The sequence below is a fragment of the Cokeromyces recurvatus genome (genome assembly GCF_025118155.1).
Source record: "Cokeromyces recurvatus strain NRRL 2243 chromosome Unknown BX663scaffold_9, whole genome shotgun sequence".
Classification (NCBI taxonomy): domain Eukaryota; kingdom Fungi; phylum Mucoromycota; class Mucoromycetes; order Mucorales; family Mucoraceae; genus Cokeromyces; species Cokeromyces recurvatus.
In genome coordinates, this window is record NW_026251395.1 from 339,386 (window position 1) to 364,906 (window position 25,521).

Here is a 25,521-nt window from a genome sequence, read left to right on the forward strand (position 1 = left end):
ATCTACCATTTCTCTCCTTTTTGAAGACAGAATGATTGATTGATTAAGTGTTTAGTCAGGAAGAGCAAATAATGTCCCTGATTTTTTGGAATTAGCAGCAAGTAATTTCAAATGATCAGAAGGCAGACTGATATAAGCAGAAAGTGTTTGATTTCCTGACAAAGAAACTTTAATTTCCTTCAAAAGGAAAGCAGAAAGTTGGTTACTATTGTGCCTTTGAAAATCAAACAAAGCATCTAATTGAGGCAGCTTGAAAGATATTTTGTTTTCAAAAGCCTTTTTTTAGAGCTTCAAAATCAGTTTTATTGTGAACAAAAAAACTTTTTTTTCAACATCCTACGAAATATCATCTCATTATCACCATCAACAAAAGCAAATAGGACCGTGTATTGCCAATGGGGAAACAGCTGAGTCTGTGATGTAAAATTATTCCAATTGACAGCGTTAACCAAGTCGTAATTCGCCTGCACAGAAGAATTTATAGAATTTGCCGAAAAAGTTAATACAGTTAGCAATTTGTTAAAATAAACTATTGCTACTGAATTCTTCGATATTCATCTCAAACTTCTTTTCGTCCAAGCCTGATTCATTATCTTCATCGTTACTAGAATCAGCTGACTCTTCTTCCCTTTACCAGTTAGAGTCAAAGATATCTTCTTATGAATCAGATTGTAATCCAAAATCAATTGCATAAGCCAGATAGGTTTTAGTATTATTTTCCTTTTCAGATTCATTAATTATACAATAACCCATCCACTTTTCTACAAGCGAGCAAGAAATTCTATGAACATCTATTATATGTCTTTCTAAGTCAAAAGGTTTTGCGAACTCCTTTCTGCAAAGACGACATCTTTTTTTTTATAGCGAATCCGTAAGTCTAAAATTAATTTCACATGTAAGTTTGCCTTTCAGTACATTTGTTATTTTTTTTTTTTTTTATTTATTTTTTTTTTTTTTTTTATTTTTTTTTTTATTCTTTGAAATTTTTATAGGTCATTTTTTAAGCTTTTAGTAGTCGTGAACCAATTTTCTTGCATTTATTCAAAAAGGTATATCAAAACAAATAGTGTATATTTTATAAATGAAAGCTATATAAAGATGATAATAAATACAGTACATAAATAACTACAAAGCTTATTTTGTTATTATTGAATCTTTTCTAAACATGATCAGTCGATTCTTTTTTTTTTATAAACCAATTGCAGCATTTAGAACAGATTTTTTGATTTATTGTGACTTTTTAAAATGTAGTTTCTTAATGCAATTTTATTAACCACCTCTTCTCTTATTTTACTAATTTGAATAATTTATAGATCTGCTGAACATGTCTTTCAAGAGTATACAACCTCTTGATTCAAACGTTATTAATAGATTAAGATCGTGAGTTTTTTACACTTTCTAAAAGTTGGTCTATTTTATAATGCAAATTAAAATAGATCTTTAGTCATTAGCTCATTAGCTCAATGCCTTAAGGAGCTAATTCATAATGGTAAATACTTGTTCTTTAATTTCTTCCTTCTTCCTCCTTTCTTTTAAGTACTATTAAATAACTATGTTATAGCTCTTGATGCAAATGCTACAAATATTGATATACATATTGATATTGAGAAATTTAGTTTACAAGTAAATGATAATGGCTACGGTATTCAAAATATGGATAAAATAGGCCAAAGACATGGTGAGTTTTGAAAAAGTACTTGTATATATATTTTACTAAATATTCTGAAAATAAAAAAAAAAGTAACTTCAAAATGTCATGCACTTTCTGATATAAATCAATTAAAGACTTTTGGATTTCGGGGAGAAGGTATACAATGAAAATGATGCCTCTGTCTTCTATTTTTAACAATAAAAAAAAAATAGCTTTAGCTGCTATTACTAATATGTCCCTAACTCAAATAATATCAAGACATTATCTGTCAAAAGAAACATTCGAAGGTTTTTGGAGGGTAGAAAAAAAAAAAAAAAAAAAAAAAAAAAAAAAAAAGAAAAGTTAAAATTATATGTTCTCATTTTGGTCATATAGGATAGTAAGCTTGTCGGAGAAATATCACCATCTAAACATACTCGAAAAAATTATCCAGGTACTAGTGTCATTGTGCGAGATTTGTTTTACAAGGTAGTAGAATATACTAGTGTGCTTATAATAATATAACATTATATATTGTTATTACACACAGGTTCCTGTTAGACGAAAATATCAACAAAGTTCTTCCTCTTATCAGCATGTCGTCACAATGGAGTCTGTGAAACGACTTGTAATTACGTTTGCACTTTGTTTCCATCATGTCAGTTTTACTCTTATTGATAGTAATCGTAATATGAAAATAGTGTCAACAAAAAAAGTAAATGAAAAAAAATAGTACAATCGTTAATATGAATAAATGTTAACCTTTATCTGAACCAGGCGCATACAAGTTTAGATATATTTAGACAGTTATTTGGTCAAGATATGTCAAAGGTATCACAGAAAAAAAAAAAAAAGTCTATAATTTTAACTTTAATATATTTAGTATGCGCAGCCTATCAACATCCATAAAAATAATCTAGAAATAACAGGATTCTTCTCCACACAAAGTTACCCAAATAAGGTTAGTTACAAGTCTAATCATATTTAGTATCTCATGTATTGATACATATACTTATCTGTTATTATAGTCTCAGCAATATATTTGTAAGAAAAGATATTATAATTTGAGTATCTTTATCATATTAAATATATCATTTACTAGATATTAATAATTACATTGTACCTTCTACAAATGAACTATACAAGATTGTATCTGATCTATTCTCTTCTAGTAGTTTTGCAATAAATACAGTATGTATATATTGTGTACTTCTTTTATTTGCTAACTATGGAGTCATCGCTAAAAGTTATCTATTTAATATAGGAGAAAGTTCAAATAACACCACTAAAAAGCAGAGGTATCCTACATAATCTTTTAAATTTATAATATATATACACATATATAGTAACATGCATTTAACCTTTTTTATTAGGTCGATTCATACAAAAATATCCCATTTATGTAATTCAGTTTTCGTGTCCTACTTGGAGTAATTACGAAATCAATTCATATTTAGGACTGTTAACCCATTTTAAACCACTTGAAACTATTGCATCTGTACTGAAAGAAATCACTACTCAATTTTTGAAGAGTTCAGGCTTTTTAATTGAAAGTCCTCAACAAAAAAAGATAAAACGCCCAAGGTTAACAAACACTTCAACTGTAGATAAAAGTATAATTAATAAAAATCATCCCCCTTCTCATTCACCTTTTATTGTTCCTTCAATAACTGATAACAGTAATCATAGTCAGTTAACCTCGAAAAATGACTCTAAAATCAAACAAACACCTAATAGTAGTTTTATAACTTGGTGGGATCCTAATAGAAACGAAGCAATGTACATAGATCCAAGGACTGGTAGTTCGTAAGTTTAACCCTGTAGCTTTCATCATTAAAGAAGTGTATACCAAGTTTTTTTTTTTTTTTTTTTTTTTTTTTTTTTTTTTTTTTTTGCTTTAGATACTATTCATCAGAACTAGAAAACTCTCCTGTAGAAATATCCAGTCACCAGGACAAAATCGATAGATCAAGTTTAAAACGAGCTGAAAGGTCCTATTCTGATACACTAATAGACATAAATACAATTCAGCAGACAGACCATAGCAAACACCGAAAAGTTTTCTCCCATTCTACCTGTATAGATATACCTTACAAACTAACAAAACATGACTTGCATCATATTCAAGTGTTGGGTCAAATTGACAAAAAATTTATTGCTGTCAAATTACTCAACACTCAACATTTAATTATTTTTGATCAGCATGCTGCAGATGAAAGAATCAAGTTGGAAGAAATATATGAAAATTTTGAGATAGTTACACTTGAGCCAGTTATTCAACTTGACTTTGATTTAAACGAGATTCAATGGCTTATGTCAGATCATGTGCTAAATTACTTTAAAATATGGGGCATTCATATCATTATAGATGATTTACAGTCAAGCTCTGAAACTGTTTTACTATCACAATCTCGATTTTTTGCAAAACCGGATAATCATCAGAAAATAAAGTCAAATCAAGTTTATATAACGAGACTACCAAGAGCCATTATTGATAAATGCATTACAAATCATCATATTTTGAAAGACATTATTAGAGACCATTTATACTGGATTATGGAACAAACAGATGAAATACTAACTGCCAGGACATGTCCAAAAGGTATAACAGAGATTTTGAAATCAAAAGCTTGTAGAAGTAAAGTATAAGATGAAAAAAAAAAGATGGAGGGGTGAAGGATTGCTTTATTAATAAATACCTTTTTTTTTTTTTTTTAATAATAGATGCGATTATGTTTAATGATGAACTGAGTTTGGAGCAATGCAAAACTATTATCCAAAAACTATCAGCATGCAATTTTCCGTTTCAATGTGCACACGGAAGGTTTGTAATATAATATTTAAATGCATATTTTAATCTAATTATTATTTTTTTTTAATTCATTAACAGGCCTTCAGCTATTCCAATAAAATTATATACAAGATACCAAAAACCATCAAGACCAAAAAATTGGAAAAAGTTTGAAAAAAAAAAAGCATATAAATAAACTTATACCCCTTCATTAATGATGTTATTAATAAAGAAAAATTTATTATGAAAAAAAAGTGAAATCTATATTATACAGTAAAGCGAGAATAAATTTTAAATAAATATTGAATGATATCTAAAGTAAATTTCTAGTTTACATATTCTTCAGGAGAAGGGCAAGTACACATCAAATTACGGTCACCATAAGCATCATCTACACGTGAGACAGATGGCCAAAACTTCTTTTCACGAAGGTAAGGCATTGGGAATGCAGCTACCTGACGACTGTAAGGACGATCCCATTTATCAGCCATTAATGTCTTGATAGAATGAGGAGCTCTATTCAACATGTTATCACGCTTAGGCAATTTACCATCTATCACCTGCTGGATCTCGTTACGAATGGAGATCATGGCATCACAAAAGCGATCGAGCTCTGGTTTGCTTTCGGACTCGGTTGGTTCAATCATCAAAGTATTAGTAACAGGCCAAGACATAGTAGGGCTATGGAAACCATAATCTTGAAGACGTTTAGCAACATCAATGGCCTCAATACCATACTCCACAAAGGGTCGGATGTCTACAATGAATTCGTGTCCGCACATACCATTGTTATTCGTATAGAGGATTTCATAATGGTTTCGGAGTCGACTAGCCATATAGTTGGCATTCAAGATGGCAAGTTGAGTAGACTGAGTGAGGCCGTCACCTCCCATCATTTTAATATAGGCCCAGGAAATAGGTAAAATAGAGGCAGAGCCGTAAGGTGCTGCTGAAATAGGACCAATCGCATTTTGTCCGCCACATGCTACAACGGGGTGACCGGGTAAATAAGGCTCAAGCTCCTTGGTACAAGCAATGGGACCCATGCCGGGTCCACCACCACCATGAGGGATACAAAATGTTTTATGTAAATTCATATGACAAACATCAGCACCAATCTCTGCCGGTTTTGTGAGACCAATTTGAGCATTCAAGTTGGCGCCATCTAAATAAACAAGACCGCCATTTTCATGTACTATGTTGCAAGCCTCCGAGACACCATGTTCAAAGATACCAAAGGTAGAAGGATAAGTGATCATGATGGCTGCTAAGCGATCTTTATGCTTTTCAGCTTTGGCCTTTAAATCCTCCATATCGAGATTACCCTTGTTATCACATTGAACGATCACGACATCCATACCAGACATAGCAGCAGAGGCAGGATTTGTTCCATGTGCAGAGATTGGAATTAAGCAAACATTGCGTTCACTTTCCCCACGAGCTTGATGATAGGCACGAATGACACGAAGGCCAGCATACTCACCTTGTGCACCCGAATTAGGTTGCAACGAGACACCCTTGAAACCTGTAATCTCCTTTAAATCATCAGCGAGTTCATCAAGCATTGCAAGGTAGCCCTCCGTTTGCTCAACAGGTGCAAAAGGGTGAATGTTGGAGAATTCAGGCCACGTTATGGGAATCATCTCTGTTGTAGCGTTTAATTTCATTGTGCAACTGCCAAGTGCAATCATGGAATGAACCAATGATAAATCTTTACTTTCAAGATGATGAATGTAACGAAGCATTTCAGTCTCAGAGTGATAAGAGTTGAAAACAGGATGCTGCAGATAGGGTGAGGTACGTTGTAGTTGATGAGGGAAGGTGACTGTTTGAGTATTAAGGATAGTAGAAAGCTTTTCAATTGTCATAGCAGTAGCGGTGTCCCCCTTCTGGAATACTTGAAGTAATCTTACAATTTCATCTTGAGTAACAGCTTCATCGAGAGTGATACTAACTGTATTGTTGTCAATAGCTCGGAGATTAATGCCAGCAGCAGCAGCTTTCTGAAGAATAGCTGAAGAATGACCGACCTTGATAGATAAGGTATCAAAGAAGTTGTCATCGTTTTCAATAACATAACCTGACTCACGAATGCCCTTGGCTAAAATAGAAGTTAAATTATTGATACGTTGAGCAATAGCCTTTAGGCCCTCAGGACCATGGTAGATAGCATACATAGCTGACATATTGGCTAAAAGAGCTTGTGCAGTACAAATATTACTTGTAGCCTTCTCCCTACGAATATGTTGCTCTCTTGTTTGAAGTGCAAGACGATAGGCAGGGTTCCCATCCGCATCCTTTGAGACACCAATTATTCTACCAGGCATACGACGTTTATGTTCATCTTTACAGGCGAAAAAGGCAGCATGAGGACCACCAAAGCCCATAGGAACACCAAATCGTTGGGAATTACCAAGAGCGATATCAGCACCAAACTCTCCAGGAGATTTGAGTAAGGTCAAGGCCATCAAATCAGTAGCAACAACAACTTGACCTCCAGCTGCATGAATATTCTTTGTTAATATTTCATAGTCCTTAACTGAGCCTCGTGTATCAGGATACTATGAATGAACATGAGTTCAATTAAAAAAAAATAATAATAAAAATTAGGATACATAAATACATATATTCTCTAGGAATGTTCATGGATTTTCTTTTTTTTAAAAAGAAAAAAAAAGATTCTCTCCATGATCACTCTGTGCAATATTTAATTACCTGTAACAAAACACCACAAAGCTTATTTTTATTTTCATCAAAATTGTAATGAAGAGTATCTGCTATCACAATTTCTATATTGAAAGATTCAGCACGTGTTTTAAGACAAGCAATTGTTTGAGGGTGACAATTTTCATCAACAACAAATAAATTTCTTTTACGGCGACCTGCTTGCCAACACATAAGCATTGCCTCAGCTGCAGCTGTACCCTCGTCCAATAATGATGCATTAGCAATAGGCAATCCAGTTAAATCACTGACAAGTGTTTGATAATTTAAAAGTGATTCTAAACGCCCCTGAGCAATTTCCGGTTGATAAGGAGTATACTATTTTATAAGAGATATATGTATATGCATATACATTTGTGTCTATTAATACTCCTAGTAAATCCCTCCAATTTTATCTTTATATTTTACCTGTGTATACCAAGCGGGGTTCTCTAAAATGTTACGCAAAATGACATTGGGTACAATGGTATCGGTATAGCCTTGACCAATATATGAGCGATAGATTTTGTTTTTGGATGCAATGCTCTTGAGACGTTTCAATAACTGACTTTCAGACATACCTTCACCTACAGCCAAAGGCTTTGGGGATCGAATTGCGGAGGGAATAGTCCTTGTGAGCATCTCATCAATATCTTTTACACCCAACTGTTTCAGCATTTCTGCAACATCTTTACCGTGTGAACCAATATGACGACGAGGAAATGTATCGAGAGGAGCAATTTTTGAAACAGAAGGCTTTATTGTATGTTGAAAACGAATAGATTGTGTTGATCTTACCACTATCCGAGGCACTGCTAAGCGTTGCTGTTGTTGTATAGTACGTGAAATAGTACTTCTTATCGCAATACGGGACAACATCTTAATAAAAGAGAAAGGCAAAAAAAAAAAAAATAGTTCAAAGACTATTTATGATATATGAAGAAGAAAAGAAATAAAAGGTGGGTTTCCTTTTTTTTTTAAAAAAAAAAAAACAATTACTATTTATTTCGTTATAGATACTTGGAAAGTTTCCATCTATAGGGGAAGCAAGATTTGATCCACCTACCATTACAGGTAACATATTGTCCCCGAGTACGTCCACTCTGTCAAAGTAGTCACGAATTTTTTTTTATGAAAAAAAATCGCCTTAATAGTAATTTCCCTTTTCTTTTTTTTTTTTTTCCTTTTTTTCTCATTCTTCTTACTTCTTGATGAAGAACATGTATTTAAAGAAAATATATTGCTAATTATTACATATTTTATTGGCTTGATTTTTTTTGTCCCCCTTTCCTTTCTTTTATACACTATTTGTATCCTTTTTTCGAATATCATATGACGATGATTATATATCAATAAAACTGTTTAATAGATGAAACAAAGATATAAAGTTTACACCGTGCATTTAATATATAATCTATTCATCTGATTTAAATACTAGGTCTGTATTATACACCTACCTTTTTTTTTGATATTATATATGTATTTATATATAAAAGAAGATAAGCTTACTTTATCTTCTGTAATCCCTTTTCTTCTATTTACTTGTCAAGTATTTAGAGCCTTTCATATTCATTTAATTTCAGAAATTATGCCTCTTTTTTTTGTCTCAAATTTCATATTATACCTCAATGCAAAGGACAACAAAATTATAAAACTATTATTTACTAGTACTGTAATGAAGAAGATTATATTAACTATTGAATTTTTAGTTCAAGTTATCATACTTATTGCAGTATCTGGTATGTAATAGTAATAAAAATAGACGGCTTTATATAATCTATATAATTTATAGTTTCCTATAATGCACAATATAGAAATGGACAAATAAGTGAATACTCAGTACAAGTAAACACTGTATATAAATATGTATTTGTATATGTTTATATTTAGTCTATTGACTTTCTATCGTACTGTGATCTATATTCAGAATTTATTGATCGTTGCTATTGCTGGCTTTCAGATGATAATTATAGGCTCTATTTTATTAAGAAACTTTTTATTATCAAGAAAAAAAGAAAGAAAAAAAGAACCTTTATTGACATATTGTTACAGCTATTTTTTTTTCTTCAAAAAAAAAGAAAAAAGAAGGGTATTAAAGTATAAGCTAAATAATAAAAATGATAATAAAATAAGATAAAAAAAAAAACTATTCTTTAAATCCATTTTCAATCTTTTCAATATGCGTTAATAAACATTTAACAAAGCTATTAATAATATCCATGGATGTTCCCGTTTGTAAAATATCTTCTACTGTCCAAGGCGCTTCATCCCCAATTTCCAAGTCCAAGTTTGCCTTAAAATGTGTATTATAAAGCGTATTAATTATTTCAAAGTCGTACCAGGCCTCTCCTTTTCCAGGTTGTGCATTGATTTTTTGTGTACCAGGAACAGGGATCATACACAATCTTTCAACCCGAGTCACTTCGACAATAAAAGGGAATACACTTCTGTATCGAGTTGTTTGTTTTAATATGACGTGCTCTACGGTTAAAAACTTTGGCACATTTTGAAATGACATTAAACGCGTGATAGGGCTATAAATAAAAAGATTAAAAAAAGAAAAACAAATTTTTTTTTAGATAGATAGATATTCTTACCTAATCGATATCCATTTATTGAATGTCGTAAAGGGTTTTACATCACTTCTAATTAATTGTTTAGTAGTTAACGAAAGTTGAAAATCATATTTTCGATCCAATGACACCCAATTTATTTCTGTTACTTTTTTCTCATTTATAGCTACTTTTCGTATATCAAGTATCCCTTCGTTCATATATAAAATGACAGGCTTATAGCGTCCATTAGGTTGATTACGTGCTGCACAATGAAATTCATAAATAGACGTTTTATTATAGGGTGCTGTACTCAATGCATTGGAAACTATAAGGCTAATAATTTCTTCATCCATGGTAGTCCTAATATTTAACGAATGCTTAATAAATATAAGATTTATATTAGGATTAAAAACTTACATTTTAGTGAATTTTGGAGCTGTACCTAATTCTTTCATGACAATATCTTTAATTTCTTCATATTCCCATACTTTTCCAAGAACCTCTGGTCTTTTTACATTCCATAACACTTTACCGATTCTAGATGTAGCATAGTTCAATAAGTTACTGCTTATAAATAAGCCAAAAAAAAAAAGAAAAGAAAAGAAACCTACTTTGCAGATAATCTTATTTCTCCTTTGAATCCTCTTACCGACTCTAATCCGGTGACCAACGAATCTCTAATAGTATTATAATTATAATTCTTCACCCTATACAACATTTTTTTTTAAGTAAATGGAAATAAACTTAATTCAATAATTCATATTTTTTTTTCTCTGTACCTATCCATTAAAATACGTGCTGGCATGGACATATGAGTCGCTGCTGCTTTTTGAGGTATAATTCGCATTACTCTACGCGCCTTAGGCTTATCCAAGTTTAATTTTGGTTTATATTTGCTCTTACTGCTAGTAGAAGAGGCAGTAGAAGTAGGTGAGGAAGGTCTCGAAGTAGATGTTAATGCTGGAAAGTCTTTTAATAATAGTGTAATATCAGCTGAGAGAGGTATTGATGATGATGGTGGTGGAGGTGGTGGTGTAAATGCACGAGCAAGTCGTTCAGAACTTAAATATTCCAATTTACCAGTATTATAAACAGAAGTGAAATTACGATCCATTCCCCACTCTGGCATTCTGTATAATTCTGTAGTAATTTCTGTTAACTGAATAGAATTTGGTTTCGGTGGTGAATCTGATTGAATAGAAAAATTGGAAGAAGAAGAAGACGACCGTACTTGGCATTTTGATTTAACAGTGTTAGTGGCTATAGCTAGCTCATTCATTGTATTGTTTAACTCCATTATTTTTTCCTTTTTTATTTGCTCTTCTCTTTTCCGAAATTGATAGTATGAATTTAGAGTAATCATATCTTTTGGTGGATCATATTCATTTGTCCTTGGATTTCTGAATATTGGTAACATGACATAAAGATTAGATACATCATCATCATCATAATCCAATTGTAAATGTACAAAGTTTTTATGTTTATAATTGCGCAGGTTACAAAAATAAAGACCATAATGATTAGATAAAGTTGGATAATGGATGCATGCACTAATATTAGTCTTTAGTTGTCCAATCTAAATAATATAATAGATCCCATTAGATATTAATTCAAATTGGTTTAATTCTACATTTACAAAAGTCTTTTGTAACACATGAAATCTATTATAAGCATTTTTGACAACATTTTCAGTTCCAGTAATACGTATGTTACGTTCATTAAGTGAACATGAGGCGCCTGTCATGTCTGAAATAATACTTATATAATCAGCAGACAACATATTATGCTGTGGAGGCCCATTTAAGAAACTGTTAATATTCTTTATTTTAGGCGAAATAACAAATATTTGGCTGATTATTCCCTCATTTTCATCGTTATTATAATCTTCATTTTGATCAGGTATATGATCGCTAAAAGCTGGTTCGTCATCCGATTCTTCAAACAAGCGTACTGATCCATTAATTTTTAGATGATACGGTATAGGTGTGGAAGGGTTCTCATTAATCATTTGAACATGTTTGCATAAACTTGACATGTCTTCAAATGTTCCTTGCATGTAATTGGAATCAATTTTTTCATTCTATAAAATGTTTGAATCAGTATCAGTGAGACTATCAATAAGACATTTATTTTTTATTACGAAACGAGATAAAAGATTTTGACATATTATTTGTTCACTATAGGAGTTGAGAAATGTGAATAGACAAAAAAAAAAAGCATGTATATTTCGTTTTAATTACGCTTTGGAACATTCTTCCTGATCTGAACCTGTAATGTCGAAATACTATTTATGAAATAATTAGTTACCAATGAAAATAAATAAATAAATATACCAATTTAATTTACTCTTTCATCAAAATTAAATGTTATTGATGTATTTGTTTTGTCTTCTAAACGCCTAGTTAAGATTATAAATAAGTACATTATTAATTGATGACAACAATAAGAATATATACTTTAAATGTACAGAATATCTATCGATCTCCTCCTCAGATATGAATGGATAAACATAGACCTTAGTGTTAGCTAAAACCTTTGTTAATAATATGAAAAATAAAAAAAAGGTTTATATGATGTGTATGTCTTGCTTAGGATACCTTTAACCATAAATACTTTGTTTAGGTTTGACAACGAGAAAGAAAAACAGTGAAAGTATCATAATTTTTTTTTTTCTAAAATGCGGATTTTTAAAAGTTATTTGTGAACATGAAATGGTTAAATTCGCTCTTAAAGAAAAGTAAACTATCGCTTTTATTATTTATACTCTCAAAGAATGAAGGATAAATTATCTAATTTTAATCAAGGAAAAATATATCTTTTGATATCAATTCTTTACAATTAGCAGAGGCTACTTGCTTAGTAGAGTTGGTGTTATTTTTTCATATCTGATCCTTTTGTTATTATTATTAACAGCACACTTTACTCTTCATTAATACAGTATAAAGAATGAGCTAAAAGTGGTTAAAATAATTGCATTTATATTCTTTACCATTAACTATTCTTCAACATATAGATCTGCTAGTTATCCTTTTAGTAATATCTCATTCATGACTTATCCCCGTATATTCTTAATAAATCGAAGGTAAATGCTCTGTTGGTGGTCTCCATTCATCTACAAAGAGCGTCAATCTATGGCTTTTGTCTTTAAGAAATTAAGTTTAATATCTGTCTCTTTTAAGATTCAAGCCTATCTATCATTCAATTCTAAATATTAAAAAGAAGATGCGCTTTATACTGTATTCTTTATTGATTTTGATGATAGTTGCATCATAAAAGTAAGGGGATAAAGTGTACCCTCTCCCCTATTTTATACTGACATCTAAATCATCTTTTGTTATAAAGACATTAAATATACAACCGGTAAAATACTTTTTGATATCATTTATCAAAAGTCTGTAAAAGATACACTAGTAATAGCAGAGAGCTCTCAAGCAGTAAATAAATCCCAAGCCATCATCAAATCATTAATAAAAAAGTATTAAAAGTGACAATAGTTTATCTTGAAGATTTTTTTTTTTACCTTATCGACTATAAGGCTGCCATAACTAAGAAGGACTCTTATTAAAGGTAAACAAGAAGAGTCATTTTTGTCTTTATCGATAAAGAATAAAAATAGCTTTCACGATGAAATCTTATCTAAAAATGACACTAATTAAAAGCTTTATTTATATGTACAAATAAAATAAGTAAAAAACTATAAAGCAATGTTAGCTTTTAAGATGATTATTACTTTACTTTAGTATATGGTAATCCTTGAATAAAACCTTTGTATAGAATAGCGAAAGATAATTATTTATATATGAATGGGCTTTTATTATTAAGCCTTATTTTTATATACCAATGTTTTGGCTAAAAAGTTTATTTTTTTTTATATCTGGTTTACAAAGCTTAAAGAGGAAAAGGATGGCGTAGATTATTATATTGTTAACAATAGAGACAAGCAAATCAATTTAAAGTTTTTTTTTTTTTTTTTTTTTTTTTTTTTTTTTTTTTTTTTTTTACTGGTCACAACGTGGTGATGAAATTGGAAAATTACTTCATACCAAGTTTTTTTTTTATGCTTTTTCTTGTTGTATACGTTTAACAATAATAGTAAAAGGAAACTAGTAACAAAGAAAAGAGGAGACAGACATGCCTTATCTTGTACCCAAGCTACTATACACTTTCTTGTTTGCATGTCAAGGTTCTGCTCCTGTTTATCTTGCTTTATTTTATTCATCTCAATTAGGTTTAAAGAGTGATCAAATTGGTTTACTCGTAGCAATAGGTAAAAGAAAAAAAAAACAAAAAAAACAAAAAACAAATTAATCTCTTTAAATTATCCTTCTCAAAAAAAAAAAAATATCATTTATTATAATAGCACCTTTTATTTCAGCCATTGCTTGTCCATTATGGACTGCTATAGCAGACAAAACCAAAACTCATCGTTACATCATGTGCATAGTTCATACATTAGCTACTATTGCCATCGTAAGTGTTATGGGTATATCTGTCATTATTAAACCTATCGAAGATGAAGCAGCTAGAAGCAAACTTGCCATCACATTAGTTACTATTACATCCATCTGTTTTGCTTTTTTCGGTGTACCCGTATTGCCATTAGTCGATGGAGGAGTGTTGAAAATATTAGGAAGAAATAAAGACCAGTATGGTCGACAACGTATGTGGGGATCCATTTCATTTGGTGTAGCATCAACCCTTGTTGGCTTTATTACAGACTGGACAGGAGACATGAATGCTATTTTTTATATTTATGCTTGTTCTGCTATTTGCTTTATTCTGGTTTGTGGAAATGCACAATTTAAATCGGAGAGAATCGATGAAAGACAAAGATATTTTATTCAACCACAAACTACAACAAACACGATTAGCAATTTTAAAAATAGACTTACTACTATGACTTCTACCACACCTGCTAATACTACTACTGTTAATCATAATAGTTACAAAGATACCCAAATAGATCAGTTTCAAATGGATCCCTATGATGAAGTTGGCATCGATTTAAATTCTTCTCAAATACGTCAGAACGAGATACAACGATTGATTCAGTTTGCTACTGAGTCAAGTATCATTGAAGCTGTTAATCTTTCAAATCCTCCAGCTCATCGATCCATTCAGCCTCCTATAAATAGCAATGAACCATCTACACTTTTACAACTATTAAAGAGACCTGATGTTTCATTATTCTTTCTTACTATGATGTTAATGGGTGCTTCATTAAATATGGTCATTAGTTTTCTATTTATTTATTTGAAGCAGGATTTAGGCGCAACCTCTTCTCAAGTTGGATTAACTGGTTTAATTGGATCTTCTACAGAGCTCCTTTTCTTTTTTTATTCCAAAGATGTAATGTTCCTAAGACTATTTTTTATTATCGACTTGGTATCTAACCTTCTTTTTTTTTTTTTCTTAAACACACACACACACACACAGCTTATTCGGCTTATTGGTATTAGAAGCTTAATCATTTTGGGACATGTTTTGACGATTATTCGAGTGTTTGCGTACACTATTATACCTAAAGGGCCTACAGGTGCTAGCATTGCGCTTGGATTGCATTTATTAAACGGTATTGCATTTTCAGCCTTATGGGGTGCTGGAGTTGTTCAAGCAGATGAATTAGCTCCTACATCATTACAAGCTACTTCTCAAGGTAAATAATGAAGTTCTGGATTTGTCAATTTTTTTTTTATTTAATCTAACTTTATCTATGATATAGGTGTATTGGCTGCTATGTACGCAGGGATTGGAGCTGGATTAGGAAGTTTAGTAGGAGGAGTTATATATGAAGGATATGGTTGCAATGCTATGTTTTATACTGTAATTGCTCTCACGTCATTAAGCTTAGAGATTTATCTCGAAACAAATACAAGGTGTGGTATAAGTGATTTTATTCGATGGACATACAAAACATCAACTAGAATTTATAAATGGATTCAACATGCTCGAGGCATAGGTCAATCCGTTCCAAGATGGAGTGGTAGCGGTGGAGGTAGAATTCGATTAGAAGAAGATGATTGAAAGAAGAGAGAGAGAGAGAGAGAATTTATTACATATATTTTAGGGTGCTTTAAAGAAAAATACATATCCAGCATCATCATATACCACAACTACATTAGATAAAGGATGACTTGCAATACCGATCACTTCATTGTCACACACTTTCACTTTCCCAATTTGTGCACCTGTATTTAATTGAAATCCATACATATAAGAATCTTCAGTTATACCGTATACAATATTGCCCTGAGGTGATACCGCCGCTGTGATAAAATCAGATTTGGCATTGTGACTAAGAGTTCTTATAATTTGTCCTCGAATAGATATAATAAATAATGTATTTGTCTTATTGCAAACCAAATATTGATCTTCACGTTTTGGAATTGGAATGATAGTTTGTACTGATGCATTTCCAAGGCCACCAACGGGATTTAATTGACCTTTTTCAATGACAGGTTGAGGATTAACTGTATATAGACAATGTGTTGTCTTGACATCCCAAATCTAAATAACATGTATGTATATATTAGTCAGAGAGAGAGAGAGAGAGAGATCTATAGTAGATACATAGAAAGTATATATTACCTTTACTGTACCATCGCTACTTGCACTTAGAATTCTTGTATTGTCTGCAGAGAATAAGACTGTATTTGTAAACGATGTATGACCTCTAAATTCCTTTAACATTCTTCCTGATTTTAAACCATGAATCCTGATTGTCTGATCATAACTTGAACTTAGAACTTGTGTTCCATCCTTACTAAAACAAACAGACGTTATGCCCTCTGTATGTGCTGCAGGTATCCTTCTCTGACATTGTCCTGTCTTTACTTTCCAAATCGCAATTTTGCCATCTGAGGAGCCAGAGGCTAAGAGAGCATTATCGAGACTAAACTGAACACATAGAACTGACTGATCCATGGCCATCAGATGATCGTTGGCCTGATAGGTCAAGTCCTTTCGTAATTTACCTGTTAAATAATTCCAAATTTCGATAAATCCATCGACAGAACCTGTGGCCAAGTAGTGCCCATTTTTAGAAAATGAAGCACATTCAGCATGTGTTGTCTTTTTACCAGGGAATTTAATAGAGACATATGGCTTTGAGGCAAACACATCCTCTTCAGCTTGTTGGACAGTAATTACACCTGTAAAAAGGTCATAAGAAGCTTCTGGGACCAAGATCCCTTGTAGTTGTTGCCATTTGATACTTTGGCCTAGTAAAGTTAATAAGCGACTACCAGGTGTAACTGATATTTCTTCTTTTAATTCTATTGAAAAAAAAAAAGAAATTGTCAATAAAGATAAGCTCTGTTTTACATACATATATATATGCATTTACGCTCTGATATGTGTCTCCTTCTTTCTTCCGTTGTATATTGTGGTTTTTCTATAGGTAACTGATCCAAATATCGTTCCATTATTTCATATCTTTCAGGATATTCTTCATTTAATAACCGTAATACATTTGATTTACGAAGTAACATTTCGGCTGTACTTTTTTCATTAAGTTCTATCATTTCTAGAGTAATCTATAAAAAAAAAATATGTGATAAGTAATGAACCACATACACACTTTGAACTATATAAATAAATATATATTTTACCTGTTCATAGAGATTAAATAATTTTTGGTTTTCAATGCCCAGTTGATTGACCTGTTTTAATACAATATCCCATCGACCATCTATAATATCTTGTAAAAAGCGTTCTTTACTTTCGACTGTGTTTAATGTTTGATTGGCTTCTTTTTCTAATGTTGAACGTGATCGATTGAGATTATTTTCCCTCAGAAATTGAATTATTAATTTAACAACGCTATGGATAATTTTTTTAGAAAAAAAAGGAAGTTATGAAATAAGCATGTTATTTTTTTTATTATCTTGAAAGGATAAATGATAAATTACTCTTGTTTATTTATATTTGACATGATGTATTTGTCAAGGAAAAAAAAAAAATAAAAAATAAAAAATAAAGGTTGAATAAATACTTTTGAGATTCCGTTATGATTCTTTTATATCTTATTTTATTTTTTTGTTTTATTTATTTGAAACAAACTACTTTATAAAAGCAAAATCTAACAAAAGTAGCATGGTTATTTAGCTCCCTCTGCTTTACATATACATCTATGTATTATCTAAACCTAATAGAAAGGGTTTATTTGAGCTCAAAAAACTTGAAGTTGATTATGTCTATTCCGTATTCCTAATTATTCAAATTCTCATAATGGATAGTATTTATGTAATAAACTGTACCATGTTTAATTATTTTATTTGAAAAGATCTTTGTTACAATATTCTCTATATTTTTTTTTTTTTTTTATAAAAAATCAAATAATTAAATTTATCCTCTTCACTAAGCCTCTCGTTTAATAATAATAAAAAATATATTTCTTTATTTTTTTATTTCTTATTCTTTTTTTTTTTTTTTTTTTTTTTTTTTTTTTTTTTTTTTTTTAAAAAAAAAGGTAATATTTTAATCATGAAAATTATTGAACAAACAGACGAGGAGATTCCAATTCACATTGTGAGTACTGTCGATGTAAAAGCTGCTAAAATAGAAGAGAAATTAGCCCAGGAACATAAATCAGCACCCAAAAAGCGTGTGAGAGCTTCCAGATATCTTGATGTTGGTCTTACAGTATCCAAATTAACCAACTCTACTAATCAATCATCATCTAATCTTGAGGCAATGGATGTTGATCCAACTGAGGAAACAGGTCATATGCTATCTAAATATAAAACAACTGATGAAGAAGACGATAAAGAAAATAATGACGTGAGCGGACAAGCAATCTTTCAATTTCAACAATCAGTCAAAAAGTCTTCCAGTTCCATGATGAAAAAAGCGATTGTTGAAGAAAGCCAGCAAGTTACAAATTCAACAAAAAGAGTGAAGCAGACAAAGAGAGGAAGAAAACAGATAACTGAAGTTGCTCCTGACCATGCTAAAAGACGACGTATTCAAAGACAAATGGAACTTTTAAAAGGTGACAAGGACGATGATGAACATGATGATGACGAAATAAAAGAATTTACATCTGAAGAAGAAGAAGAAGAAGAAGTCAATGAAGATCACTCAAAATCGATATTGAATGACCATGAAGAAGAAGAAGAAGATGATGATGATGATGATGATGATGAAATCAATATTAAAAAGAAGAAAAAATCAATGTATATCGAAACAGAGGGCTACGAAAGATACTTTCAAGATCTTCATGGTACTTCAAAGACATCGAATAACACTCTATCAAAACTTCCTGTACTTGAACCTCAAGAATTTCATCAAATCCTTCAAAACGCGCCATCAAAACATTTTGAAGAAATTAACTTCCTATTAGAAATGCACAAACAACATTTCTCACAGTGGTATTTTGAACTACATTCTGGATTTAATCTTGTGTTTTATGGATATGGTTCAAAACGTAAATTATTAAACGAATTTGCACAAACATCTTTAACTGATGGACCCATGATTGTTGTTAATGGATTTTTCCCATCTATTACTATCAAGGATATTTTACTAAAGATTACAGCAGGCGCGTTAGGTCTGACAGGACCATCAGGTTCAATTCAAGATCATGTAAAGTTTATTTGCGATTATTTTTCAGATGAAGATCGAGATTATGAAAGCCTTTACATTGTGATTCATAACCTAGATGGAGCTAATCTACGTAATGAACGAGCACAAACAATATTATCAATGTTAGCAAGTGCCGATAATATTCATTTGATTGCCTCTATAGATCATATTAATGCAGGATTATTATGGGATAATGCTAAATCAAGTCGATTTAATTGGATTTGGCATGATGCCACGACCTTTGACGATTATTTAGTAGAAACAAGTTTTGAGAACAGCATGTTGGTGCGTACAAGTGAATTAGGAGGTGCTCGTGGAGCTAAATATGTATTAGATTCACTCACCAGTAATGCTCGTGGTGTATTCAAGCTTTTAGCAGAACATCAATTAGTAGAGATGGAATTAGCTAATATGGAAGGACGTGGTAATGAAACAGTTGGACTCACTTATAGTCAATATTATCAAAAATGTCGTGAAGGATTTTATGTATCTAGTGATTTGGCACTTAGAACAGAATTAACAGAATTTAGAGATCATAAGCTCATATTTACAAAGAAGAATTTAGATGGTACAGAAATTTTCTTTATACCTTTGGATCGATCTACTTTACTTAGTATAGTAGAACAATTATAAGCATTATTTGTACATACATACATACATATAAATATAAATATACATATATATCTATTCGTTATATAATTTATAGTCTTGTTGATGGGAAACTAAACATTGAAAGTCTAGGAAATATTCCAAGATACTATAATAATAAACTAAATATTAATATTCAAACCTACAATATATATCTGTATACTTATACTTTACCAATATGGCCCAGCCTAATACACCAAAGAATGCTCCAGATAATAATTCAAAATGACCATGGAAATAGACACCCGTCATAAACAACATTACCCACCACAAAACAGCAATAGCTAATACACTAATAACAGACCAAAACTGTACTCTATTTTCTCTTTTCATCTTTTTGAGTGGTATTTGATTATAAAACAACCAACTTAATTCCTCCCAAAAGAATAGACTAGCATGAATTAATAAGACACAATGACCAGAGACGTCATGTCCACCTATCCATTGGCCACCTAGTTTCCGACATACTTGCTGTTGAACGACCGTGGTCAATACTTCCTCTGTTGCAGTTAAATTAGAGTGTTCATTAAGTGAAATACATTTGCCTCCTGTTAAAATATAGATTCGATCGATGAAACTAGGACCGAATAACCATTGAGTCATGGCATACCAATAGAGTGTTACAGCAAAATAACGTAATGTACCACTCTTGAATGCTTGCATGTTTTGAAATTGCCTTGATCGAACAAGACATAAATAAACAAAATAAACAAGTGTCACCCAGAACCAGCCGATTTTAACAAAAAGAACGTTAAAAATATTTCGCTTACTGCTGAAGTAAGTATTTGGTGGATTGCCTAAAGCTGAATAGAGGAAGGCGACAAAGATAGTTGCCGGATATAATATAAATGATACTATTTGATGTGGCTTTAGATACCTTCTTAAAGGTTCCATTTTTTTTTGTTAGTATTTTTATTTTAAATAAATGGTAAAGATAAAGATATTAAATATAGGTAAAAGAAAGAAAGAAAAAAAAAAAAAAAAAAAAAAAAAGTATTACGGAATTATATTATACTTCTTCTTGTAGTTGCTCATGATCATTTAAATGACCGCTGACAAAGGCTTTTTTTTTATTTATGTTTTCTCCAATTACGTTTCATATCGTGTTTAATTTCTGGCAAAATAAAAATAGCATGAATACTGAATAAGCATGATTTTGTCTATGTTTATTTTTTCCCCTTTCTATTTCTAATTACAAGTGTTTATAAGTGTCCAAATATTTTTGTATAAAGAAAATAATCGACAGTTTTCTAAATAAAACTTCTTTTTGAATTATCAAAAATTAAAATTCAGAAAGACTTATTTGGAATAAAAAATGACAAGTAAATCTAGCATGTTCTATATCATAGACTCTATGCACTATAGTCTTCTTAACGAACGTCCTTTTTGATGGCAATACAGCTTTTGGTGAAGTTTCTATTGAATAGAGTTTTTCATTATCAAATAGTTTTAGTCATATTCAAATAAAAATATAGAAAACATAGGTAAAGAAGAGTCCCTATTGAGATTTTCATATGAATCGTGTAAAAAAAAATAAAAAAAAAGAAGGCATGATAAAATCAAACACTGTAGACATTTGTAACATTCTATATAGTGAAAAAAAAAACGCCTTCTGTTACAGTATAATATCGACGAAAGCTTAATTTGCTATTTTTCCTTGTCCTTTTCTCATATAAAATCATTTGATAAAAGTTCATCTATTGCATTTAAACCGATTTAAGACTGATTTTGGGGCTTTGTTTATTTCTGCCTACTGGTGAATAAAAGGTATTACACAAGAATATATGATTGAATTGCACTGCGGAACAATTGTATACATTAATAAAAATGGGCATGTCTCTTAATTGATAAAGCTAATTTACATGCTCAAATGAGAATAATAAGCAGTGCCTAATAACTATTAATAAATTAGAACCAAAGTAGATACTTGACTGAGCATATCTCCTTTCTATCATGTTCGATTTTTACAAGCTGAATTATTAAAAAAAAAGATAGAGACAACAAAAGAAAAATACGTAAATGCTTTATTAAGAAAAATGAGAAGTTTCAATCTACTCTATACAGTCGAAGAAACTAAGTTGGGTCAATGAAAAAAAAACTTTTGGCCATTTCCAAAATAAATTGGGATACCAATATGAAGATGGGACATTGGTACGAAAATAGTACACAGAAGGGAATATGGGAAATTAAGATACTTTAGTTTGTTTGGTCAAATCAAAATTGTTACAACTTCTTACCTGTAACATCATTAAGTCGTTGGCTCACCGGAGTGAGTCGGGACAACCACATTGGAGGTGGCAGTTTGTCGTTTGAAGACAGTGGAGCGATCATTGTCATTCCATATACACTGAGCTATGTAAAACATATTTTTGCTGGCCATTACATCTCGATTCCAAAAGATATTGCAAGTTTTACACTTCAATACTTGATGGATCATGGTCATCTTCCCTACGCTTCAGATTTTCTATATCATTTTTAAAGCAAGAATTGCAAATCTATGAAGAATTGGTTTTAGCTGAAAGTGCAATATGTAAACTATGTGTTTTTTTTTCTTAATAACCTTTGATGTATTAAATTCGTTGATGTCTAATAGCAAGAGTTCTCCGAGCCTTTGCCTTGTTTTTATTTGTTGATATATTTTGTTAGATACGCCATGACGGAGACCTTTGAACTTGATATGATCCTTATTTTTTTAGTCCGTCACCAAAGACCACCAGAGGCATCTTGCTGCTGTTTCCCTTTTCAAAACAGGCTTTGTTGTTTCTGCTGTAAGTTACAGATATAATAGTTAAAGTTTATTGAAATAATAATAATAATAATAATAATAATAATAATAATAATAAAAAGTGTATACCTTTTTGATTTTGGGATGGTGATGAGTGCTCTTTCTTCTTGAGCAGTATGAGGCTTGCGAGTTTTTCTTTGTCTTCTTTCTCCTGCTTTTATTATACTTCTTTCCACCATTTATTAAGATATTGACACTTTCTTGGATGGTTTTTTGGGAACTAAGGTAGTTCAACCGTTTAATCTTGAAAGTTTCAAAGCCGTAGAAATTAAGCAAAGTATTCATGTGCTGCAGCATGTAAGTTATGTACAAAACAAATTGTTCCACAGACGCAGTTTTAGGCGAAGGAATGTCTGTTTCAATCTTTTCAATACCTAGTCTCTGTTTGCGCTTCTGTTGCTCTTTCATTCGTCTTACACTTCCACCCATATTGTAATATTCGATTGAGGACAAGCGACGGATGTCAGTGCCACCGTGATAAGAGACAAAAGGATCCCGTCTTCCTGGGTCTACAGTACATGGACGGAAATGCTTGTCCACCTCTTCGTTTGTAAAATCGTTCAACTCTAGACAGATATTGTCTTCTGGTGATAACAGAAGCACTTTTCTAGCAAATACAACTCTGCACGTGTAGCCATCAGTATACAATCCATTGAGAAACATCTTTCCTTTTTGTTCAGGCAGTACTTGAAGCTTTTCACAACTATATATATATATATATATTTCGTCAGTAAGTTGATTTATAGATATATGTAATATAGTAATGTATACCTTTGAATGCCCAGCTTCTTAAAGTCAAACATTTGATAGAAGCATCTTTGTTTATGATCGAAAGGAGATGATTCATTAGCTTGCTTTTTTTTTGTTTAGCATCTGGGAAAATTCCGGTTAGGTTCTGAGCATCAATCCTTATGAATCACCAGTGCAATCCAGGATTTGGGAATAGACTAAAACGTCTTGGAAGTTAGGGACTTAATCAAATTGCTTTTGTCATTTTGAGGAGTTTGGGCCTTGTATATATCATCGTATTTTTTTAAGGATATGCCCTTAATGCGGATAGAATTTTGAAGGGTTCATTGTTTAAGCTTTCTTTAGACACTGGAAGCTTGGACATGCGATTCTTCACTTCTGAAATCAAAGGATTTAAGAAACTTGGGAGATTATTGACCACATCCGGATCAAAAAGGGCAAGAATATCATTAGGTATAGAGGATGACTGGGAATGTGTAAGCACTTGATCATATACCAAGTTCTTGATACAGCCAACCTTCGCATTCTAGTTTATACAATTTTAGTATAAAAAATTTGAGAAACTGAACATGTATATTAAAGAGTTTGTTTTTATCTCTCGTTGCTTACCGGATACTTTGTCCTTAATGTATAGATAAAGTAGTTACATATAATATTTTCAAAGTTTTCAACATAGTAGTTATTGTATGTTGTTGTGACAGTTTCACATGCAGTTGACAGAGATTCTCCATAATTCTTTAACCTATTTTCTGGAACAAACAAGCTACCATTTATAGTGGCGGATAGTTCAACAAAAGAGCTTGTAAGTTGAACCACATCTAGATTCTGTTCTGCAGGTCTTTCCTTTTTCGCGTATTTGTAAGCCTGTAGAATTGGCCCTACATCATCTAAGCTGTCCCTAATAACTCTTGAAATAGTGTACCCAAAAATTTTGATCAAAAAAACTCATTTGTCAATTTGCTTGGGTGTTGCAGAATAAAAAAAGTTTATAAATAGTTGTGCTTTGAACATGACTTCACGGATAAAGCTTGATACAGTCTTGGCCTTTTCCAAAGAACTGGCTTTGTTTGGGAGTATTCTTGCAGAAAGTTGCAAATGGAACAGAGAGAGTATATCTTTGATAAGTTGATCCAAGTTTAATTTGTAAAAGTTCTGCTAGCTTTAAATTACAGTTTTTGCAGTGGGGACTTCTTGCAGAGTTATGCCCCTCCTCTTGGCAAGAACTACATTTGTTTTTACTTTTAGAGGATGACTCTGCTGAAGTATTAGTTTGGCGGCTTCTCTTTGCACTCCTTTTTGCTGTTATTACAGCAGGAGAGTCTTTCCTCTTGATAGCTTTATGTACATTAGCTTGTGAGACCTTGTAAATGCATAAAGTGTTTTTTTTAATTACATGTTCTCTTAGGGTTTTGAGTGGTTGAGTTGTCCTTTTTACTTTCAGAATTGATCTTTTCTAGCTTTGCACGTTTCTTGAGGAAAATTAAATGCTTCACTTCAGGGTATATAGGTGTGCGTGGCATTGATGAATTGAAAAAAGAAGTAGAAAGAGTTCAAGACAACATTTGTCTGCTAACTAGAAAATATACTCAGTGTAAAACATGTCACATTGTAATGAAAGATATGGCGTGAAGTCTTGTTATTATAGTTGAAGATAATATATCTTTTGATTATTTAAATTCATTTTTATAACTGAGCAGAATTACTTCAGCTATCATTTAAACAATAAAGGCCTTGTTGTTTAAGTAAAAGTTATACACAAATGTATTTTGTCTTCGACTCTTAGATCATGAATTACTAGAATGATACGAGCGCTATAGAGGCTGGCTGTTTTTTAGGGTTACAACCCTTAACTCAAGGCAGAAAAAAAAATCTTTAAATTTGTTCAGTATAGTCCCACATTCGCATTCGTGTCCCATATTCACTTATGTGTTCCATTTTCATATTGGTGTCCCAATTTTGCAACCCTGTCCTAATTGACCCAACCTAGTTTCTTCGACTGTAATCAAGTCTATGAAACTTGTTAGAAATAGTATTGGTAAACTTGACAAAAAAGACATGTCTTTTATGATGGGTA

At 31.5% G+C, this 25,521-nt stretch overlaps 10 protein-coding genes across 10 annotated transcripts; 4 read left to right on the top strand and 6 right to left on the bottom strand.

Annotated features, from left to right (window-relative positions):
* The first annotated feature begins 1,263 nt into the window (after positions 1-1,263).
* BX663DRAFT_505679 (uncharacterized protein) lies at positions 1,264-4,629 on the top strand. Its single transcript, XM_051527105.1, has 16 exons — positions 1,264-1,380; positions 1,437-1,489; positions 1,562-1,678; positions 1,742-1,807; positions 1,864-1,949; positions 2,027-2,119; positions 2,181-2,345; positions 2,408-2,461; positions 2,514-2,591; positions 2,659-2,674; positions 2,733-2,821; positions 2,895-2,928; positions 3,004-3,436; positions 3,532-4,268; positions 4,355-4,454; positions 4,521-4,629. The coding sequence occupies exons 1-16, from the start codon at positions 1,325-1,327 to the stop codon at positions 4,615-4,617; spliced, it is 2,274 nt and encodes a 757-aa protein (XP_051383900.1). The 5' UTR covers positions 1,264-1,324; the 3' UTR covers positions 4,618-4,629.
* BX663DRAFT_470909 (glycine dehydrogenase) lies at positions 4,630-8,087 on the bottom strand. The gene is made up of 3 exons (XM_051524138.1): positions 7,554-8,087; positions 7,137-7,463; positions 4,630-6,982 (listed from the first exon to the last, which is right to left on the bottom strand). The coding sequence occupies exons 1-3, from the start codon at positions 8,001-8,003 to the stop codon at positions 4,748-4,750; spliced, it is 3,012 nt and encodes a 1,003-aa protein (XP_051383901.1). The 5' UTR covers positions 8,004-8,087; the 3' UTR covers positions 4,630-4,747.
* Positions 8,088-8,650: 563 nt separating this feature from the next.
* Positions 8,651-9,131, top strand: BX663DRAFT_505684 (uncharacterized protein). The gene is made up of 2 exons (XM_051527106.1): positions 8,651-8,863; positions 8,939-9,131. The coding sequence occupies exons 1-2, from the start codon at positions 8,713-8,715 to the stop codon at positions 8,950-8,952; spliced, it is 165 nt and encodes a 54-aa protein (XP_051383902.1). The 5' UTR covers positions 8,651-8,712; the 3' UTR covers positions 8,953-9,131.
* On the bottom strand, positions 8,927-12,302 carry BX663DRAFT_349153 (uncharacterized protein). The gene is made up of 9 exons (XM_051522167.1): positions 12,026-12,302; positions 11,920-11,963; positions 11,820-11,856; positions 11,316-11,759; positions 10,459-11,255; positions 10,291-10,386; positions 10,097-10,216; positions 9,722-10,039; positions 8,927-9,658 (listed from the first exon to the last, which is right to left on the bottom strand). The coding sequence occupies exons 1-9, from the start codon at positions 12,101-12,103 to the stop codon at positions 9,271-9,273; spliced, it is 2,322 nt and encodes a 773-aa protein (XP_051383903.1). The 5' UTR covers positions 12,104-12,302; the 3' UTR covers positions 8,927-9,270.
* Positions 12,303-14,158: 1,856 nt separating this feature from the next.
* On the top strand, positions 14,159-15,343 carry BX663DRAFT_432570 (uncharacterized protein; the record flags this gene model as incomplete). The annotated part of the gene is made up of 3 exons (XM_051522944.1): positions 14,159-14,343; positions 14,512-14,965; positions 15,116-15,343. 3 exons carry the CDS (start codon positions 14,159-14,161, stop codon positions 15,341-15,343), a joined length of 867 nt encoding a protein of 288 aa, XP_051383904.1.
* Positions 15,344-15,742: 399 nt separating this feature from the next.
* On the bottom strand, positions 15,743-17,612 carry BX663DRAFT_485412 (WD40-repeat-containing domain protein; the record flags this gene model as incomplete). The annotated part of the gene is made up of 5 exons (XM_051524607.1): positions 15,743-16,186; positions 16,268-16,953; positions 17,025-17,214; positions 17,290-17,500; positions 17,590-17,612. 5 exons carry the CDS (start codon positions 17,610-17,612, stop codon positions 15,743-15,745), a joined length of 1,554 nt encoding a protein of 517 aa, XP_051383905.1.
* A 551-nt stretch (positions 17,613-18,163) lies between these two features.
* On the top strand, positions 18,164-19,465 carry BX663DRAFT_414374 (origin recognition complex subunit 2-domain-containing protein; the record flags this gene model as incomplete). Its single annotated transcript, XM_051522324.1, has 2 exons — positions 18,164-18,745; positions 18,842-19,465. Coding segments are annotated over 2 exons (1,206 nt in total), but the record flags the coding sequence as incomplete, so codon positions are not given.
* A 534-nt stretch (positions 19,466-19,999) lies between these two features.
* On the bottom strand, positions 20,000-20,890 carry BX663DRAFT_505693 (Fat storage-inducing transmembrane protein). Its single transcript, XM_051527107.1, has one exon. The coding sequence runs from the start codon at positions 20,804-20,806 to the stop codon at positions 20,042-20,044; it is 765 nt and encodes a 254-aa protein (XP_051383907.1). The 5' UTR covers positions 20,807-20,890; the 3' UTR covers positions 20,000-20,041.
* Positions 20,891-22,486: 1,596 nt separating this feature from the next.
* BX663DRAFT_542240 (uncharacterized protein) lies at positions 22,487-23,751 on the bottom strand. The gene is made up of 3 exons (XM_051530807.1): positions 23,469-23,751; positions 22,864-23,400; positions 22,487-22,678 (listed from the first exon to the last, which is right to left on the bottom strand). The coding sequence occupies exons 1-3, from the start codon at positions 23,498-23,500 to the stop codon at positions 22,597-22,599; spliced, it is 651 nt and encodes a 216-aa protein (XP_051383908.1). The 5' UTR covers positions 23,501-23,751; the 3' UTR covers positions 22,487-22,596.
* BX663DRAFT_432590 (uncharacterized protein) lies at positions 23,731-24,212 on the bottom strand (the record flags this gene model as incomplete). Its single annotated transcript, XM_051522946.1, has 2 exons — positions 23,731-23,973; positions 24,057-24,212. Coding segments are annotated over 2 exons (399 nt in total), but the record flags the coding sequence as incomplete, so codon positions are not given.
* Positions 24,213-25,521: the final 1,309 nt, after the last annotated feature.

What these genes read in the sequence shown, in the direction of transcription:
- BX663DRAFT_505679 (XM_051527105.1), top strand. Translation starts at nt 1,325, where the DNA reads ATGTCTTTCAAGAGTATACAACCTCTTGATTCAAACGTTATTAATAGA. An exon ending in TTTTGGATTTCGGGGAGAAG is followed by an intron (nt 1,808 to 1,863) that starts GTATACAATGAA and finishes AAAAAAAAATAG; the next exon opens with CTTTAGCTGCTATTACTAAT. An exon ending in GAAATCAAAAGCTTGTAGAA is followed by an intron (nt 4,269 to 4,354) that starts GTAAAGTATAAG and finishes TTTTAATAATAG; the next exon opens with ATGCGATTATGTTTAATGAT.
- BX663DRAFT_470909 (XM_051524138.1), bottom strand. Translation starts at nt 8,003, where the DNA reads ATGTTGTCCCGTATTGCGATAAGAAGTACTATTTCACGTACTATACAA. An exon ending in ACCCCGCTTGGTATACACAG is followed by an intron (nt 7,464 to 7,553) that starts GTAAAATATAAA and finishes CTTATAAAATAG; the next exon opens with TATACTCCTTATCAACCGGA. An exon ending in TTTGTGGTGTTTTGTTACAG is followed by an intron (nt 6,983 to 7,136) that starts GTAATTAAATAT and finishes GTTCATTCATAG; the next exon opens with TATCCTGATACACGAGGCTC.
- BX663DRAFT_505684 (XM_051527106.1), top strand. Translation starts at nt 8,713, where the DNA reads ATGCCTCTTTTTTTTGTCTCAAATTTCATATTATACCTCAATGCAAAG.
- BX663DRAFT_349153 (XM_051522167.1), bottom strand. Translation starts at nt 12,103, where the DNA reads ATGTACTTATTTATAATCTTAACTAGGCGTTTAGAAGACAAAACAAAT. An exon ending in GCACGTATTTTAATGGATAG is followed by an intron (nt 10,387 to 10,458) that starts GTACAGAGAAAA and finishes AATGTTGTATAG; the next exon opens with GGTGAAGAATTATAATTATA. An exon ending in AATAAATGGATATCGATTAG is followed by an intron (nt 9,659 to 9,721) that starts GTAAGAATATCT and finishes TTTTATTTATAG; the next exon opens with CCCTATCACGCGTTTAATGT.
- BX663DRAFT_505693 (XM_051527107.1), bottom strand. Translation starts at nt 20,806, where the DNA reads ATGGAACCTTTAAGAAGGTATCTAAAGCCACATCAAATAGTATCATTT.
- BX663DRAFT_542240 (XM_051530807.1), bottom strand. Translation starts at nt 23,500, where the DNA reads ATGTTTGACTTTAAGAAGCTGGGCATTCAAAG. An exon ending in AAGAAGCTGGGCATTCAAAG is followed by an intron (nt 23,401 to 23,468) that starts GTATACATTACT and finishes ATATATATATAG; the next exon opens with TTGTGAAAAGCTTCAAGTAC. An exon ending in TTAATAAATGGTGGAAAGAA is followed by an intron (nt 22,679 to 22,863) that starts GTATAATAAAAG and finishes TGTAACTTACAG; the next exon opens with CAGAAACAACAAAGCCTGTT.